The following is a 20,690-nucleotide window of genomic DNA, read 5'->3' on the forward strand; positions in this document are numbered from 1 at the left end:
CAGTGCCGTCTTGATAGCTGTAGTGATAGCAGATAGCTTTGGGGTATGTTAAAAGTGCAGGCAGATATTTGAGTAATTATAAAGTTCAGTCAGATCGCGTTGAGAAATTGTAAGGTTATGAAAAAAAATAATTTTTGTGCATGGTCTGATAGAAGCTGGGATTTAATTCAATGCTGAGGTTCTCTTATGAACTCTGAGTTGCTGCACGAAATGGATAATAGCTAAGTTATGAGGCGATTTAGTATCATTGTTTTAGCTCGTTTGAGTATCTGGTTTGTTCTTTCAGAACTTCTTAGACTCAAAATAGTCCATCCTCTTACCAATTAAAAACGCTCACTAGCGTAGCTTTAACTTGCCTCCCTCAATTTGCCTCATAAGTGCTCAGTAGAGTTCATTACTAAAGAATCAGTGTTCGCTTTCGTTTTATCGTAGTTTCCTTTAGCGGAGAAATTCTCGTATTTGCATTATTAACCTTCCATCCCATGTAGTTTCCCCTTCCTCAGTGCACAGAGTACACAGTTCGAGTATCTTTCTGTCATTTTTTTCCCCTCGGCTGCAAACGTGTATGGTACAATTAGATGAAGTAAATTTCCATTCGTTCACTGTGAAATTACATATCAAAGAGAATATTAATAAATGTCTTATTTTGAAATGCTTCTTTAAAATTACCAGTTTCCCAGCCCCACACAGTTGTGGTCGGTAGTACAAATCAAAGCGCATTACGTTGCGTTAAGACCTCACCACAATAATTCCTGGCTTAAATGCTTCATTTTCTGTGGTTAGAACTCGGTACGTTCAATGCAGTGAGGGTTGACCTACGATTTGAAGTTGTAACAAACGGCTGAGATGTCTGATGAGAGAAGACACTGATATACTCATACAGGCCAGGAGCTGTCAACTGTTAACTCTTTTTAAGTTCTGTCGTTGATAGCCTCAGACATCTATGACGACATATGCTACTGTAAATCGTAAAAAAAATGTACTTTTCAACTTTATCCCACATTTCTAAAGGCTCTGCATGATGATGGGAACTACACATTATAATGTGCAAGTGAATGAATAAATTGTAATATACAGAATTAATTAGAAGAGGAAGTGGGAGAATACAAGGTCTACCTGTCAGGAGTCAAAGCAGGAATAGCACAATGAGGTGAAGGGCTTTATATCAGGAAACAAATGGAACCCAGTGTAGTTGCAATAAGGTATGTAAACAAACCACTGATGTGGATAGATTTGACAGTGTCCAGCAAGAAAATTAAGGTTGTGTCAGTATATTCGCATTGTGAAGGGACAGATCAAGATAAGATGGACAGTTTTTATGAGGCACTCAGTGATGTAGTTGTTAGAGTAAAGGACAAGGACAGTGTTCTGCTCATGGGGGATTTTAATGCCAGGATTGGAAACCGAACAGAAGGGTATCAAAAGGTTATGGGTAAATTTGGAGAGGATATAGAGGCCAACAGGAACGGGAAACAACTCTTGGATTTCTATGCCAGTATCGGCTTAGTAATCACAAACTCCCTTTTTAAACATAAGAACATTCACCGGTATACTTGGGAAGGCAGGGGAACCAGACCTGTCATTGACTATATAATAACAGATCACGAATTCAGGAAGGCTGTGAAGGACACACGTGTTCAGGCGATTCTTTGATGACACTGATCATTATTTAATCTGCAGTGAAATTGGGTTGTGAAGACGAAAGTGCAGGAGGTCAGGTCCATATGTAGGAGGATAAGAGTGGAGAAACTTCAGGGAAAGGAAATCAGGCAAAAGTACATAACAGCGATCTCAGAAAGGTATCATCTAGTGGAATGTAGTCAATTACAGACATTGGAAAAGGAATGGACAAGGTACAGGGACACAGTACTAGCAGTGGCTAAAGAATGTCTTGGAACAGTAGTGTGTAAACGTAGGATGAAGCAAACAGCTTGGTGGAATGACACAGTCAAGGCATCCTGTAAAAGGAAGAGGAAGGCGTATCAAAAATGGCTCATACTAGAACTCAGGTAGACAGAGAAAGTTGTGTTGAAGAAAGAAACAAAGCAAAACAGATAATTGCAGCATCCAAGAAGAAATCTTGGGAAGACTTTGGAAACCAGTTGGAGACTATGGATCAAGCTGCTGGAAAACTATTCTGGAGTGTAATTAGCAGTCTTCGAAAGGGAGGTAAGAAGGAAATGACAAGTATTTTGAACAGGTCAGGAAAACTGCTGGTGATACTGTGGATGCCTTGGGCAGATAGAGGGAATATTTTGAACAGTTGTTCAATGTAGGAGAAAATACGATCAGTAATGTTTCAGATTTCAAGGTAAACTGGGATAGGAATGATGATGGAAATAGGATCACATTCGAGGAAGTGGAGAAAATGGTCAATAGATTTCAGTGTAATAAAGCGGCTGGGGTGGATGAATTTAAGTCGGAACTCATCAAATACAGTGGAATGTCAGGTCTTAAATGGCTAAACAGGATAAATGAAATGGCGTGGGAGTCGGGACAGGTTCCATCAGACTGGACGAAAGCAGTAATCACACCAATCTTTAAACATGGAAACAGAAAAGATTGTAACAACTACAGAGGTATCTCTTTAATCAGCGTTGTGGGTAAAATCTTCTCAGGTATTGTTGAAAGGAAAGTGCGAGTATTAGTTGAGGACCAACTGGATGAAAATCAGTGTGGGTTTAGGCCCCTTAGAGGTTCTCAGGACCAGATCTTTAGCTTACGGCAAGTAATGGAGAAGTGTTATGATTTGAACAGGGAATTGTATCTATGCTTTATAGATCTAGAAAATGCATATGGCCGGGTTCCTAGGAGGAAGCTATTGTCTGTTCTACGACATTATGGAATAGGAGGCAAACTTTTGCAAGCAATTAAAGGTCTTTACATGGATAGTCAGGCAGCAGTTAGAGTTGACGGTAAATTGAGTTCATGGTTCAGATTAGTTTCAGGGATAGGCAAGGCCAAGGCTGCAACCTGTCTCCACTGTTGTTCATATTATTTATAGATCATATGTTGAAAACAATAGACTAGCTGAGTGAGATTAAGATATGTGAACACAAAATAAGGAGTCTTGCATATGCGAATGACTTAGTTGTGATGGCAGATTCGATTGAAAGTTTGCAAAGTAATATTTCAGAGCTAGATCAGTAATGTAAGGACTATGGTATGAAGATTAGCATCTCCAAAACGAAAGTAATGTCAGTGGTAAAGAAATATAAACGGATTGAGTGCCAAATAGGAGGAACAAAGTTAGAACAGGTGGACGGTTTCATGTACTTAGGATGCATATTCTCAGCCGGCCGCGGTGGTCTCGCGGTTCTAGGCGCTCAGTCCGGAACCGCGCGACTGTTACGGTCGCAGGTCGAACCCTGCCTCGGCCATGGATGTGTGTGATGTCCTTATGTTAGTTAGGTTTAAGTAGTTCCAAGTTCTAAGGGACTGATGACCACATATGTTAAGTCCCATAGTGCTCAGAGCCATTTGATGCATATTCTCACAGGATGGCAACATAGTAAAAGAACTGGAAGCGAGGTGTAGCAAAGCTAATGCAGTGAGTGCTCAGCTACGATCTACTCTCTTCTGCAAGAAGGTAGTCAGTGCCAAGACTAAGTTAGCTGTGCACCGTTCAATATTTCGACCAACTTTGTTGTATGGGAGCAAAAGCTGGGTGGTTACCTTATCAACAAGGTTGAGGTTACGGATATGAAAGTAGCTAGGATGATTGTAGGTGCTAGTAGATGGGAACAATGGCAGGAGAGTGTCCACAATGAAGAAATCAAAGAAATCTGGGAATGAACTCTATAGATGTAGCAGTCATGGTGAACAGGCTTAGATGGTGGGGTCATGTTACACTCATGGGAGAAGCAAGGTCACCCAAAAGACTCATGGGTTCTGCAGTAGAGGGTAGGAGGAGTCGGGGTAGACCAAGATGAAGGTACCTGGATTCGGTTAAGAATGCTTTTGAAGTAATAGGTTTAACATCAGAAGAGGCACTAACTTTAGCACTGAATAGAGGATCATGGAGGAATTTTATAAGGGGGCTATGCTCCAGACTAAAGACTGAAAGGCATAATCAGTCTTAATTGATGATGATACAAAATTAGTTTTAGTGGAATTTTTATTTTCTAAAGGTGCTTCAATACAAATGGTATCTGTTAATCTTCTCTGGTCAACGTGTATAAAAACTGTCAAAACATTTAAACATCCTTATAATTCTGAACTTCCTCATAAAATCTTTCTCACAGTATATGGTTTTGTTTCTCTTCTTTATCCTGATGACCTTCAGTTTCATGTTCTGATGTCAGACGTTGCTGAGCTTCGACGTCCTTCGCAGAGATATCATGTTTCAATTCTTTTGACAATGACTTCGGGAAATTCCACTCTTGTACTTCGGATGACGATCTGAGAAGATGTAGGACACCAGGAGGTAAAAGGATGCCTGCTGATATAAGGAAAATTTTCTTCCACTGTTCAGACGATTGCTGCAACAAATTATTGTTCACGTTAGCTAAAATTTAAATTCTTAAATTTCTAGGTTAAGTTCGTAACACGAATTTTAACGTCAGGAACAGTCTAAAAGTATTTACGAAAATAATCCTAAGATGTTTTGAAATGTTACCACAAAATTACATTTAGATATACGTGCTCTGCTCTTAGGAAATATATTGGGTGTCTCCCCTAAGAGTCGTCATGGACATTTTCTATAGTGTTTATGCATATATGGGTCAATTTCGTTTTCTTCAATATGTAGTTGGATTCAGCCCAAACAAATGAAGCTTATCAGATCCTATATACGACTCTCAGTGTCCACGGAAAGTGTCGGTTTGTTTCCCGTTGCAAACAAATGTCATCATTCAGTTCATAGGTGCCATATTGTTCTAGTTCCTATCGACGAGTCAACATATCTACTGTTCGGTGAGTGGTCTTCCTTATTTCTCAATTTTCGTTATAAATTTTTATTGTAATAAGAAGTGCACCAAAATAGACAGCTGAATGTTGCAAAAAAATTCGTTGTACAATGTGAAACAACAAAAACCTTTTATTTAAAAATAATTAAATTATTTACTACAACACTCCCAAACCCATATGTCCATATTGTTAAATAATTAAAATAGTGAAATGCGACTGTTTCTAGTTTAAATGGAAGCAAGCATATATAGAGTTTCTTCACATACCTTCTACGAAATGAAAGAGACACAAGTAATTGTTTGACATTTGATTACGGTAGATGGAGAAAATGTTACAGCTAAGTAAAACCGGTATTTGCCAGAAATAGTTTGGATCATAAATGTGATTAATACCAGAACTGATTAAGAGGAGACAATCCTTACTAAGAGAACATACCCTATTTGATGATTTTCTAGAGACTGGTTGATTAATTTTAATAAATATTAGTAAATGGAAAATACAAAATTGTTACTTGTCATGTTTGCTCTTCACTCTTGATTCATTATCTGTCCCGAAACCAAAGAGGATAGAGTGAGATGGTGGAATTAAAAATTAAAGTAGGGGTCAAGCAAAAGAATGACGTTAATTAATGGAGAGAGAGAATATATTGAGAACAAGGGCGTGGGAAGATGACTGGGGATACAGAGAGGTACGTGAAGGACAAATACTACTGGAGATTCAAGTTAGTAGACCTAACACTATGGTTGCGTTGGGTGGATAGTTTTCAAATACGCAATTAACAGAAACTGTCCTTTGGAGGTGAAGACCCTAACGGCGTGATGTCTGAAACAACTAGTTACATCAACAACAGTAAGGAAAGTAGCATGCACTGTACATAAATGGTTCATCCCCTTTCTAGCCATAGTCTGGTAGTGGCTATTCATACCAGTGGTCGGCTAATTAGTCGTGTTGTCCGTATAAGATATGCTCAGTGATTGCAGTAAATATGGTAACTGACATACCTACCTGCATAATTGCTCTATCGGGTAGAACGTGTAGGTGAAAACGGTGGAATTGAAAGCAGTGGAAAGATACATGGAAAAAGTCTTTCGCAAAGTCTTCTACTAGTACACGAGCCTTGTGTCGCGGTTGTCGTGGTGTGATCCAGAACTAACACAGTTTAATTGGACAGAAGAATCCCACTCTGGGAGGAATGGGAATGGATATCAGAATTGTTTTCGTTGTCAGCGTATAATTAGAAGTGGTTTTGGTCGTGGTTGTAGCTTTGGTTTAGTTGTTCAATTTGCAATGCCATTCAGGGAAGTTTGGTCGCCGGGCTGTAACTATTAATTCAGGTGATGCCACATTAAGCGACTTGCGCGTTGGTGACAATGAAACGATTATGAGGACAACACAAAACCCTGTCCACGTGCGGAGAAAATCTCCAAACCAGCCGGGAATCGAATGCAGGACCACGGCATGGTGGGCAAACACGTTACCAGTGGCGGACTGGGATTAGGTAATACTGGTTAATAACGGATTGACATCCAGAATTAGTTAGACGCAGGGAAGGTCTATGTATATACATGAACTTTCACACTGGGACTGTAAAGAGGAAGGAGCTGGGGGTAGGGGGGTGGGGGGGACAAGCAGGGTTTCACTGTCATGTGCAATACAATTTTGATGGCTTGATTAGAGCTCTCACCCTTTTAATTTTCTTTTTGTTGCGTAGCACTTGATGTGTGCGAACAAAAGTCGTTTGTGATGATAACATTTTTGGTATTCATGCAAGATGTTTCAGTATCATAAATATTTTAAAAGTTAGAGCTGACTGTAAATAACTTTGGCATATGGGTTATTGACAAGAGAAACAGGAAACTGATGTGGGTTGCCTAACTTCCGAAATTTGTTCTTAGGGCACTTTTCATTTCAAAACATTATGATGATATGGAGAAGTGACAGTGAAACGTTTAGAATGAAGTAGTCATTCAAAATGTATCCTGTACCATTGGTTTCACTCATATTCTTAGTCTGCTCGTGACAACCCTTTCTGTATAAAATGTTTTCTTTTCTGGTGTTTTTTCTATAATTCTCAATTAGAAATAAAATGACAAAACATAAACATACACATGCAAGTGCAGAGTGACAATATCAATACTGTAACCTATGAACTCGTTCTATTGTTTGTATTCAACCCTAGACTCTCCACTGTACTTTCCTTAAAATATGTCTTCCTTACCCTCAAGATTAAACAAATATAATGTGACTAGCGATCCGTCTAGGTTTCTCATGGCTAGCAGTATCTGAGATTGGATGACATTTCTGTCATAGCGGTAATAAGTTATACAAATATTTACGAACATTCCCCGTGAATCATTCTGTCTATTAGCGAAAACCGCTGCAGTAGTTCCCGCAAAACGCCTGTGCGGGCAGGCAGACAAACACGGTGGAGTACTTTAATTTATAACTTATATAGATTCATACTACCTTAAACATTTATAAATATAAATGTGCAAAAATTAGAAGACACAGTAGAAAAACACACTCGTATCAGCGGCTAAATAACACAGTACATGCAACAGTGGCTAAATAATCCATCCAAGTTTTAACTAATTATACAGACGTTCAACTTTTATGTCCGATTGGGTGCAACAAACTAACAGAATGTTCTTACTCCTGAATAAAACTTCAAGGACGGTGAATATCAATTACTTGTTTGATTGCCCTTCCTCATAGCTGCTCAGAATCGTACAGTATTAGAGAAATGAATACTCATTCATTCACATAACTTCATTTCACAGTCAGTTAGCTCAGTTTATTATGCAGAGAGAGAGAGTTAAGTGTCGGAAAAGGTAGCACTTCTAATCCATTACTGTAGAAATTTGCCATCAGGTTGATGGTGCATAGCGTGTCAAGTTCATAGCATATCACTGATTCGTTAGACTCCTTATGAATGTCTTACTCATGCTGATCTGCTATGACATTCAAGACGAAACCCTATTTTACACAATAAATATGTAAAAAACCTCGCCGAGTTGTTTTGTCCATTACAACTGTTATGAATTCTTCACTGAACTATTTATTGCAACTGACTGACTATTTATTGCAACTGATTCACATTCAGTGAACTCCAGGATGCTAAATGCACATATGGTTTTTCTTGTAAACCTGCAGTAAGTATCAGCGGATCAGTCGATAAATTATGTCCACAGCTAGCAAGGTCACTAGGTGCGGCTTCGAAGTAAGTACCCTGACGCATCAGGTCATGTGCAAAAACATCCAAGGCAGATTTAAGGGTTGCCGTGGATCATTTCGTCACAGCTTCACCTGTTGGAACCATCCAATCTTTGCAGCAACCTCGCCGGTGTATCCACTGAAGACAACCCTGGACTATAGGGTTTTCTCCTGGACTGCAATTTGAACTACTCACATCAAAAAAAGTTCTGCATCACCCCAGTTTCCAGAACTCCTAATGACAGATGTTGACTGTGACAGACACAGTCATTTTGACGGTTCAGAGATGTCACTAAACCCGCCCAAAGAAGTAAAGAACCATGCATGAGCAGCCCCAAATAGACGGAGGGGGACCGACAGCCGATCAGATCCAGTCATTCCGCCAGGAAGGAGGTACACGGCTCGTGCTCGTGTTGTCTGTAGTCCAGCCAAGCCTAGACCGTCAATACCGCGGTTCGATCGCCTCCGCATTATTACTGAGTGTCGGGAAGGGCTCTTAACGTGGGAAGTGTCCAGGCGTCCTGGAGTGAATCAAAGCGATGTTGTTCGGACATGGAGGAGACACAGAAAGAGAGGAACAGTCGATGACGCGCCTCGCGCAGGCCGCCCAAGGGCTACTACTGCTGTGGATGACAGGTACCTACGGATTATGGTTCGGAGGATCCTGACAGCAACGCCACCACGTTGAAAAATGCTTTTGTGCAGTCACAGGACACCGTGTTACGACTCCAACTATGCGCAATAGGCTGAGTGATGCGCCACTACACTCCAGACGTACATTGTGAGGTCCATCTTTGCAACCACGATACCATGCAGGTTGGTACAGATGGGCCCAACAACATGCCGAATGGACTGCTCAGGATTGGCATCACGTTTTCACCGATAAGTGTCGAATATGCCTTCAACCAGACAATCGTCGGAGACGTCTTTGGAGGCAGCCCGGTCAGGCTGAACGCCTTAGACACACTGTCCAGCGAATGGAGCAAGGTGGACGTTCCCTGCTGTTTTGGGGTGATATTATGTGGGGCCGATGTACGCCGCTGGTGGTCATGGAAGGCGCCGAAACGGCTGTGCGATACGCAAATGCCATCCTCCGACCGATAGTGCGAACCATATCGGCAGCATAGTGGCAAGGCATTCGTCTTCATGGACAACAATCGGCTCCCTCATCGTGCACATCTTGTGAATAACTTCCTTCAGGGTAACAGTATCGCTCGACTAGAGTGCCACCAAGTTCTCCCGACAAAAAGCTTATCGAACATGCCTGGGGTAGATTGAAAAGGGCTGTTTATGGACGACATGACCCACCAACCACTCCGAGGGATCTAAGCCGAATCGCCGTTGAGGAGTGTCACAATCTGATGAACTTGCAACAGAACCTGTTACTGCATATTTGAGGTACTAGTGTGTACAGTATTCTGGACCACCATCTCTGAAGTACTTGCTGTATAGTGGTGCCACATGCAATATGTGGTTTTCATGAGCTGTAAGATAGGTGGAAATGATGTTTATGTTGATCGCTAATCCAATTTTCTGTATAGGTTCCGGTACTCTCGGAACCGAGATCATGCAAAACTTTTTTTTTTCATGCGTGTATATTGTTAGCTTAGTCGACATTTGGTTATCACGGAACGTTCCTGCCTGACAAGTGTTGGTACTGTCTTCTGTCACTGTTGACCCCACATCTGTGTTTTCAGTGATTGAACTGACGGCAAATGGCCGTAGCGAAAGCGTGTTTTGTATTCAAACTCTTTTTCTGTCCAACTTACATGTGTTCTCCTTTACTAATGTTGATTTCTTCAACATAATTCCACAGTATTGTGTCAGCCCACAAGTATCCACCTCCAGACGGTTTTCGTATTGTGTATTTCCAGGAGAGTCAGTAATTATTATTTAATGTGTTTAATTCTGTATAAAATTATGCTTAATAATGAACAAACAGAAGTACTAGGGTTCCCATGCACGGCATGCTCTGATTCTACTGCCCTTAGTGGTGCACACTGTAGCGACATGAGGGTAGCCTTAGGAATTCAGATTAACTACGAATCCAAATTTGGATAAATTTCGCTCACTGAATTACACTTTCTTTGGATTGTGTGTTTTACTAGTTGTGTAGTAACTTCCCACAGCCTCTGAGGGACCTTAAAGCCTTTGAATTAGTATCTGGATTACTGTATCTGTATTCACTACCGGGAATCATTACAAATTATATTAGCTGTTCATTGACTTCACATAACCCGATGTTAAATTCCTGCAACAGGGAGGAAAAGAAAATAGAAGGTAAAAGACTTCGCGAAAATGTATGCGTTGTCGTACAAATAAGTGAGGTATACTTTTTCTTAAATAATGCATCTCACTTCCGTGACCTGTTTCGGGACATCTCGCTTCTCACTCAAAGATTTTTAGGTATGGAATCACTGATGGTAAGAGTGGAGGAACAAATTTACTGTAATTTAATACGAATGTTCAACTCTAATTTTAAGGTGTTGCAATGTGCTTGTTCATTTGACATGACTACTGGTATACAAACCTTAGAAGGTATCTGGGGATTAGAGTCGATAATGGCCTGTAAACTAGTAACAGCTGATAGCTCTTGTCCCATAGGACCACAATAGTAACTCATGATACCAGATATTCTGTCTGTTACTGGTTCTAACCGGTAGTCAGCGTAAGTGCAGTGGCCACAGTGGGCTGTAATTAAAGTATGAATCATGTAAGCCCTGAACGTAACAGAGAGTATTCTGAAAGTAATGCGGCGCGGAGTAATGTATGAGTCGGTACAGCCTTATGGAGACGACTACTCGGTCTTTAAACCATGTTTCCACTTTTCGTATTGATACTACTAACCACTGTCACAATAGCACTGCGGACAGGTTGCATAGTAAGCTAACACTTTTATTGCTGTTATCTTTCTGGCATTAAATTTCGACTACAAAATTATGCAGAACTGCTAAGCACTACTGTCCCGTATGAATTTCTTTCAGTGGGTAAAAGGTGGGTAAAAATGATCACCATTGTGTGGACATTAAAAATATGAATTCTCAGATTGGATGGGATGTTGGCAATGCTTTGTCACTAACAGATTCCTTCGCTGCCTAAACTCCTCTCTAACCTCACTAACATTAAATGTTTCCTACCAATTCAGTTTGCAGACTGAAGCAGCTCCGCACAGCAGTCTCTGAAGTCTTCCATAATCCTTCTGTTTTGTCCTACACAGATTCGATTTATACAAACCCCAATATCTGTCTGATACCGTCGACCTTTCTGCTAATTCCCACTTCTAGATGACTGAACTCTGCATCTTCAAACAACGACGCAACTGTATTTTACAACATGTCGATTGTTCTCAACCATCGAAACGCATCCGGTACTTTCGTTCCCCATGGATAGCTGACTGTCCTCTAGAAATCTCCCCTGCTATGTGCCTTTCGGCCAGCGAAAGACAGTGCGTCTCGCTTGCACTGCTTGCAATCTTATCTGAGCAGTCCATTGCCACGACCTATGTGTATCGCCATCAGAGCAGGGAAAATGGCGCAAGAGTACTTCTGGCGTCCTTGTTAAAATACGAATACCAGATCCTTCAAGAGATAGGGAGACGAAACTTTGCGCCTAAATATTCAGGGAGAAAGCTCGGTTATCCACCTTCGTACGCCTTACACCTAACGCAGACCACACAGGAATGTGCCGGAATTTCTTCTGACCAGTTTTTTAGTGCGTCCATCCCGATATTATCTCACGAACTATAACGGATGTTCATTGCCTTTCTCCAGGAAGGCAGAGCAGAAATTCCTCACAACACAAGGCTAAACGTATATTTTCATGCAAGGCAGTCAACGAGTGAAGAGCAGAAATGATTGATCCAAAAGGGCACTTAAAAATAAAATAAAATACACGTTCAGTAGAGACTTCCTCTGGGAATCGGTAATAAATTACAAAAAGGCGAAAAACTGATACGTTATATAAAGATGTTAATGAGTTCTACAATTAATGAAAAAGGTGTGTGTGTGTGTGTGTGTGTGTGTGTGTGTGTGTGTGTGTGTGTGTGTACAAGTGTGGATTGGTTTTCTTAAATTTTAACACTAATGTATATTAGACTGAATTCTCGAAACACAGTGACTAGTTTCATCACAAATGAACATCGAACACTGATTCTGTCTTAACTCGTTTACATTGCATAGTTAAAGAAACAAACTACAATTTGCATTATACAAATTTTCCCCTTAGCTGTGAAATTGCCATAGACATTACGATGTTGACACACGTTTACTAAACAGCGAAATCTAAGTTTCAAAAACATCATGAAATGTCAGCTACCTGAAGTTATAAAATGTTAGCCAGAATTGCATAACTCACATTTTTGTATGTCAGTGCACCAACAACTGCAGCGGACAGAAATCCTGGAGTCACACAAATCATGTTACCAATGCCCATGAGTACACCTATTGGAAGAAAAACGAAGCAAAAGTTCAGAAGGAGACACCGACGTGAAATTACATGAATGAAACTGAAGAACAAGCTCTCAGATACACTGCCAAAATTCAGAATTTTTTTTAGGTAATGCATTTTATACGCTGGTAACTCTCACAAAATATAAATGTAACAACTGCATTTATGAAGATTTCTGACACACTACAACAGTTCCACCTCATCAACTAATATAGATATTTACATCTTCTGAGGATCTAAGTTGTTTAATCAGTCTAAACATGTTAAGTACTTTAAAACCATCTGACAATATGGAATCAGATACACTTTACAACTTAAGAAACTAATTGTTTCTATTATTGTGAATAAAAGTATTGCAAAAATAGGGATGTGTCCAGTGGTATTTTCCCAAAATTTTCTTGGAGTGGGGTACCACAGCAATACATTTCTGGAAAAACCTGATAAATTTTCTACCTCCCTCGTAACTTTCACGTGTTTACTTTACTGAAATCCGTACAATGAATTAATTTCGATCTTACTGGCAAATTTCAAGTTCTGTTTACGAAAAAACTGAACAATGATGCAGTAAGTTTATGTTTCGCTTACAGAAAAGGGAAAAGAAATGATACAGTAAGTTTATGTTTCTCTTACAGAAATGGGGAAAAAATTAAACAGAATATTGTCTCAAAATTTGTATTTGTGCCAATATGCCATCGTATTATCCGATATTGAAAAGCGTTCATGGTGCCGAATTATAAACTGACAATCATTTTGTTGACAATCATTTTGTTGAAGTCGTATCATTTTGCTGCTACAACAAACAACTTTTGTCAACCCTTTTACAAGTCTCTCTACATTATCATTGTTTGTTACGTTATATTAATTGTTTACGTGCCATATATGACAGAGTACCTTTTAAGACTTTAAAATCAAACTATCTCCAGTAGTAAAATGATGCTTTCTAGCTATGGTAAACGCTATTCGTCATATGTGAGTGTACTATCACTTGCTCATTTTCAGTCTTATCCTCATGTATACAATGCCAGAGTCACATTTTTTAATTATTTTACATCGAAAAGCAATAAAGGATCCTTTCTCCTTTCCTTGGTCTCATCTCACTGCAGATACATTTACTGTTTTGGCCCACAGTTTCCGTTGGAAGTTTTGTACAGATTTTGAGCCTCCAGGATGCCTACAGGTATGTGGATATATCATCTTGATAGTGACACATTTATCGATCGATCAACATAATAATGTCATTTTATTAATTTATTTAATTTATAATGAGTTTGAAATTGTCTATTGTCGCAATGCTCTAACACAAATAATAATAATGTTGAGCTATTCAGGCACAATTCATAGTTTGCTTCACAGATATAGTCTACTTTTATCCCTCTCCTATTCGTCAGACTCTACAAAAGCTCTTCTGCAAACTACGCAGGACTAGCACATATAAGGGGAAAGATAAGGCTGTAAAGAACTTACTGATAATTTCAATAGTGTAAATTCCATTATACAGCCGAAGATTCCATCTAGATATTCTCTGTACACTCCTTTTAATAGATTGTGTTATTTCCCTTGAAACTCAAAAATGGAGAATAAGTATCACATTCAATGTATTTTTATATCCTTTCATCTCTAGTACCCACATTTTAACAAAGTAACTATACTAATAACGGCCCCACAGAACGTATGTTTATTTGCAACTCTCAGAAATCTATAATTTGGAAACAAAAAAACGAGTTTTGCCCTTGAATATCGATGTTCTCAACTTCAGTCCCACACTAAACTAATTTTAATCTTCAGTGTGATTTTTTTACGCCTATTCATAAAAGCCACTTATTTGACCAAGATATGCGATGTAGCGCATATTACAGTCAAGTAAGAAACGTTAATTCTACTTACAGATGCATCGAGACATTGATCTTAGGAATAGAAATAATCAGAAGTCATCTAGGTTAAATTCTGAATTATAGCCTATCAGGTCTCTGTACAAAACACTGGGAACTCCGTTATATCTGTTGAAATACAGCTTTTGTGGCACTTACATAACATAATCAGAGAGCACTTCCCAAAATCTAAACCTTTTTTGCCCTGTGTCATTCTTCCCTATAATCAGCGAAGCTTTAACATCAGATTATTATCTCCTCAAAGTTACAGTATTTAGATAATTTACTGAATACTTGAGGTTAAGAAAACAGGAGGAAGTAAATATTTTCTGATACTTTGGCTACAGTGTAAATGTGGGTGTTCTCTGTTAAGCAGGTAGTGACAGACCACCTGCAGATATTACTCTGAATAACACAGAAAACACATTTCGCTGGAGAAAAAATGCTAGCTGATTTTTCATAAATATCCTCCATATTATCTAATGAAATTTTTCGCTGTATAATAAATGGGAAGCCAATAAGTTCCCAGGCTGTGGCTAAGCCATGTCCCCGCAATATCCTTTCTTTCAGGAGTGCTAGTTCTGCAAGGTTCGCAGAAGAGCTTCTGTAAAGTTTGGAAGGTAGGAGACGAGGTACTGGCAGAAGTAAAGCTGTGAGTACTGGGCGTGAGTCGTGCTTCGGTGGCTCAGATGGTAGACCACTTGCCCGCGAAAGGCAAAGTTCCCGAGTTCGAGTCTGGGTCGGGCACACAGTTTTAATCTGCCAGGAAGTTTCAGCCAATGAGTCGTTGGTGAATAGTAACAAAATTGTGTGCAGCAGCTAAGTGGAATTAATATGAATGCTATCTGACTAAAAGTATCTGGTCATCTGTTAGTGGACATTACTACCAGACGTCTACACCCCTCGTCTTTACGGCTGCCTGAAATCTGTGGGGCCACTTGTAATGAGGTGTGTGCGTATGTCTGGAGGAATGACAGGCATTCTTTCTCAAGAGCCAAAACCAGAGAAGGCATTGATGTTGCACCCTGGGATCTGGAACGAATTCGACGTCCTAACTCATTCTGAATATGTTCCATTGGGTTTAGGTCGGGACTGTGGGCAGGCCAGTCCATTTCAGGAATGTTATTGTCCACAAACCATCGCCTCGCGGATGCTGCTTTGAGAGGGTGCACTGTCATGCTAATTCAGTCATCGTCTACAGACTGCTCCTCTACAGTACATAGTACCCAACGCTGTAAAATGTGTTGAGTTCCATTGCATATAACGTTTCATTAAGCGCAATAAGGAGACCACACATTAAAAAAAACCAGCCCCTTACCATAACATCACGTCCTCCGTGGTTTTCCAGGCCTTAGCCTTCTCCATCGGATTACCACAGTGTATAGTATGACTAATCACCCCAAATCACTCGTTCCCAGACACTCACTGCCCAGTGGTGCCGCTCTTTACATCACCTCAAGTGTCGCTTAGCACTGGTTACAGAAATGTGTGGCTTCCAGGGCACTGCCTAGCGTTGTAGCCCCGTTTTCTTAACTCCCTACGAAAGTGATCACGTTCACAGTGCTAACTCGACGGCTGGTAGCACCTTGGAACTAGCGTGATTCCCAGTCACATCACCATTAGTCGACTTCGAGAGCTTTAGAAAGTTTAAATATCTCTAAAGTGTCTGTTAGTCAGGTGATATCAATAACTAATCTATTTTCCAAGTCACTGAGTTCTCCCAATCGAAAAATTCTCTACCTACATCATTATACACCCAGCTTCCTTTTATGCTGGTGGGTCCTCCTGTCGTGTCACCTTGTGGTCAATTACGCATTACACAGGTGTGTCAGGATACTTTCGATCAGATAGTGAATATAATATTAAAGTGTATCTAAGAAACCTTCTCTTGTGTTTCTGGTTTTGGTCGTTTTGCCACTGCCCTTCCTTTATAGCAATGCACCAAGACGAATAACTTGTTCATTCCATATACAGCTGATACGAGGTAAAGCTTCATTTTAGCGCATTCAGTTCTCACACTTATGACGGGAGCAATAACTACAGTCATTTCATAGGGTTCTATTCTGGGATAACGCCTGTTGTTCCTGCACACTAATGATCTTCCATATTACACAGGCAAAGCAGAAATAGTGCTTTTTCCTGAAAATGCAATGATGATAATAAAATGCAATGATGATAAGCAAACCCAATAAAGCTGCAATAACAAAAAGGAGAAATAAATGAAATATTTAATGGTACTATTCATGAGTCCTTGAGATTTATAAGAAAATAATTGTTCAAAACTACTGGTGGAGCATACTGATGAGGACATGAATTGGAAATCATATATACTTACCAAAAGTTTGAATTTTAATTTACTTGTGCTATATACACTCCTGGAAATGGAAAAAAGAACACATTGACACCGGTGTGTCAGACCCACCATACTTGCTACGGACACTGCGAGAGGGCTGTACAAGCAATGATCACATGCACGGCACAGCGGACACACCAGGAACCGCGGTGTTGGCTGTCGAATGGCGCTAGCTGCGCAGCATTTGTGCACCGCCGCCGTCAGTGTCAGCCAGTTTGCCGTGGCATACGGAGCTCCATCACAGTCTTTAACACTGGTAGCATGCCGCGACAGCGTGGACGTGAACCGTATGTGCAGTTGACGGACTTTGAGCGAGGGCGTATAGTGGGCATGCGGGAGGCCGGATGGACGTACCGCCGAATTGCTCAACACGTGGGGCGTGAGGTCTCCACAGTACATCGATGTTGTTGCCAGTGGTCGGCGGAAGGTGCACGTGCCCGTCGACCTGGGACCGGACCGCAGCGACGCACGGATGCACGCCAAGACCGTAGGATCCTACGCACTGCCGTAGGGGACAGCACCGCCACTTCCCAGCAAATTAGGGACACTGTTGCTCCTGGGGTATCGGCGAGGACCATTCGCAGCCGTCTCCATGAAGCTGGGCTACGGTCCCGCACACCGTTAGGCCGTCTTCCACTCACGCCCCAACATCGTGCAGCCCGCCTCCAGTGGTGTCGCGACAGGCGTGAATGGAGGGACGAATGGAGACGTGTCGTCTTCAGCGATGAGAGTCGCTTCTGTCTTGGTGCCAATGATGGTCGTATGCGTGTTTGGCGCCGTGCAGGTGAGCGCCACAATCAGGACTGCATACGACCGAGGCACACAGGGCCAACACCCGGCATCATGGTGTGGGGAGCGATCTCCTACACTGGCCGTACACCTCTGGTGATCGTCGAGGAGACACTGAATAGTCCACGGTACATCCAAACCGTCATCGAACCCATCGTTCTACCATTCCTAGACCGGCAAGGGAACTTGCTGTTCCAACAGGACAATGCACGTCCGCATGTATCCCGTGCCACCCAACGTGCTCTAGAAGGTGTAAGTCAACTAGCCTGGCCAGCAAGATCTCCGGATCTGTCCCCCATTGAGCATGTTTGGGACTGGATGAAGCGTCGTCTCACGCGGTCTGCACGTCCAGCACGAACGCTGGTCCAACTGAGGCGCCAGGTGGAAATGGCATGGCAAGCCGTTCCACAGGACTACATCCAGCATCTCTACGATCGTCTCCATGGGAGAATAGCAGCCTGCATTGCTGCGAAAGGTGGATATACACTGTACTAGTGCCGACATTGTGCATGCTCTGTTGCCTGTGTCTATGTGCCTGTGGTTCTGTCAGTGTGATCATGTGATGTATCTGACCCCAGGAATGTGTCAATAAAGTTTCCCCTTCCTGGGACAATGAATTCACGGTGTTCTTATTTCAATTTCCAGAAGTGTATAATTGCATATTTCCAATCACTGATGTCATATGGGTAAAATTCAGTGACTGTCCCATACAGGCACTAATCATGCATTAAACATAATTATGCAGTAAGGATAACGTCTGACGTCTGTCCTTGAACCCCATGTGGATGACTGTAAACAATCAGGCAATATTTTGCTGGGCACTTTGTAGCATGTGAAATGCCGTCATCTGGCAATGGGTATAGGTGACCAAACAGTCACGGCAAGCATCCAGCACAATCTGCTGTGCTATAAGGACGAGCCAGCCCAGTAGTTTAAAATGAGTAAAGAGAAATAATATTTATTTACTTACATTGAAATTTGGTTTCTGTTGGGACCAAAGGCCTCAAAATACTTTGTACACAAAAGATGGTCCGTTGTAGGCTGTGATGTAAACGTCCTTTATTTAAATCGTTTTATTAACTAACTCCCCCGGCCTACACCCCCCCCCCCCCTCCCCATGAACCATGATGGACCTTGTCTTTCGTGGGAAGGCTTGCGTGCTTCAGCAATACAGAGAGAAGTACCGCAGGAGCAACCACAATGGAGGGGTATCTGCTGAGAGGCCAGACAAACGTATGGTTCCTGAAGAGGGCCAGCAGCCTTTTCAGTAGTTGCAGGGGCAACAGTCTGGATGATTAAGTGATCTGGCCTTGTAACACTAACCAAAACGGCCTTGCTGTGCTGCTACTGCGAACGGTTAAAAGCAAGGGGAAATTACAGCCATAATTTTTCCTGAGGGCATGCAGCTTTTCTGTATGGTTAATGATGATGGCGTCCTCTTGGGTAAAATATTCCAGAGGTAAAGTAGTCCTCCATTCGAATCTCCGGGCGGGGACTACTCAAGAGGACGTCGTTTTCAGGAGAAACGAAACTGGCGTTCTGCGGATCGCGGATCAGAGCGTGGAATATCAGATCCCTTAATCGAGCAGGTAGGTTAGAAAATTTAAAAATGGAAATGGATAGGTTAAAGTTAGATATAGTGGGAATTAGTGAAGTTAGATGGCAGGAGGAACAAGACTTTTGTTCAGGCGAATACAGGGTTTTAAATACAAAGTCAAATAGGGGTAATGCAGGAGTAGGTTTAATAATGAATGAAAAAATAGGAACTCGGGTAAACTACTACAAACAGCATAGTGATCGCATTAATGTGGCCAAGATAGACACGAAGCCTACTACAGTAGTACAAGTTTATATGCCAACTAGCTATGCAGATGACGAAGAAACTGAAGAAATGTATGTTGAAATAAAAGAAATAATACAGATAGTGAAGGGAGACGAAAATTTAATAGTCATGGGTGACTGGAATTCGAGAGTAGGAGAAGGTAGAGAAGGAAATGTAGTAGATGAATATGGATTGGGGATAAGAAATGATAGAGGAAGCTGCTTGGTAGAATTTGGCACAGAGTACTACTTAATCATCGCTAACACTGGGTTCAAGAATCATAAAAGAAGGTTATATACATGGAAGAAACCTGGAGACACTGGCAGGTTTCAGATAGATTATATAGTGGTAAGACAGATATTTAGGAACCAGGTATTACATTGTAAGGCATTTCCAGGGAAAGATGTAGACTCTGACACAATCTATTGGTTATGAACTGTAGATTAAAACTGAAGAAACTGCAAAAATGTGGGAATTTAAGGAGATGGGAACTTGATAAACTGAAAGAACGAGAGGTTGTACAGAGTTTCAGGGAGAGCATAAGGGAACAATTGTCACAAATGGGGGAAAGAAATACAGTAGAAGAAGAATGGGTAGCTCTGAGGGATGAAGTAGTGAAGGCAGCCGAGGATCAAGTAGGTAAAAAGACGAGGGCTAGTAGATATCCTTGGGTAACAGAAGGAATATTGAATTTAATTGATGAAAGGAGAAAATATAAAAATGCAGTAAATGAAGCAGATAAAAAGGAATACAAACGTGTTTAAAATGAGATCGACAGGAAGCGCAAAATGGCTAAGCGGGGTTGGCTAGAGGACAAACGTAGGGATGTAGAGGCTTATCTCACTAGGGGTAAGATAGATAGTGCCTACAGGAAAATTAAAGAGACCTTTGGAGAAAAGAGAACCATTTGTATGAATATCAATTGCTCAGATGGAAACACAGTTCTAAGCAAAGAAGGGAAGGCAGAAAGGTGGAAGGAATATATAGAGGGTCTATACAAGGGCGATGTACTTGAGGACAATATTATGGAAATGGAAGAGAATGTAGATGAAGATGAAATGGGTGATATGATACTGCGTGAAGAGTTTGACAGAGCACTGAATGACCTGAGTCGAAACAAGGCCCCAGGAGTAGATAACATTCCATTAGAACTACTGACAGCCATCAGGTGAGCAAGAGGTACGAGACAGGCGAAATACCCTCAGACTTCCAGAAGATTATAATAATGCCAATCCCAAAGAAAGCAGGTGTTGACAGATGTGAAAATTACCGAACTATCAGTTTAATAAGC

The 20,690-nt window shown here is 41.2% G+C and overlaps 1 protein-coding gene across 2 annotated transcripts in view; it reads right to left on the minus strand.

The window, feature by feature from the left end:
* Positions 1-4,098: 4,098 nt before the first annotated feature.
* LOC126336484 (sialin-like) overlaps positions 4,099-20,690 on the minus strand; it is a 58,791-nt gene continuing 42,199 nt past the window's right edge. Inside the window, exons 9-10 of one of the 2 annotated variants that reach the window (XM_050000226.1) lie at positions 12,475-12,560; positions 4,099-4,481 (exon numbers count right to left, since the gene is read on the minus strand). In XM_050000226.1, the coding sequence (XP_049856183.1) occupies positions 4,239-4,481; positions 12,475-12,560 (329 nt within the window). In that variant the 3' untranslated portion in view covers positions 4,099-4,238. The remainder of the gene's footprint in view (positions 4,482-12,474; positions 12,561-20,690) is intronic. The other variant, XM_050000227.1, reaches the window with a different exon arrangement.

The sequence above is a fragment of the Schistocerca gregaria genome, chromosome 2 (genome assembly GCF_023897955.1).
Source record: "Schistocerca gregaria isolate iqSchGreg1 chromosome 2, iqSchGreg1.2, whole genome shotgun sequence".
Taxonomy (NCBI): domain Eukaryota; kingdom Metazoa; phylum Arthropoda; class Insecta; order Orthoptera; family Acrididae; genus Schistocerca; species Schistocerca gregaria.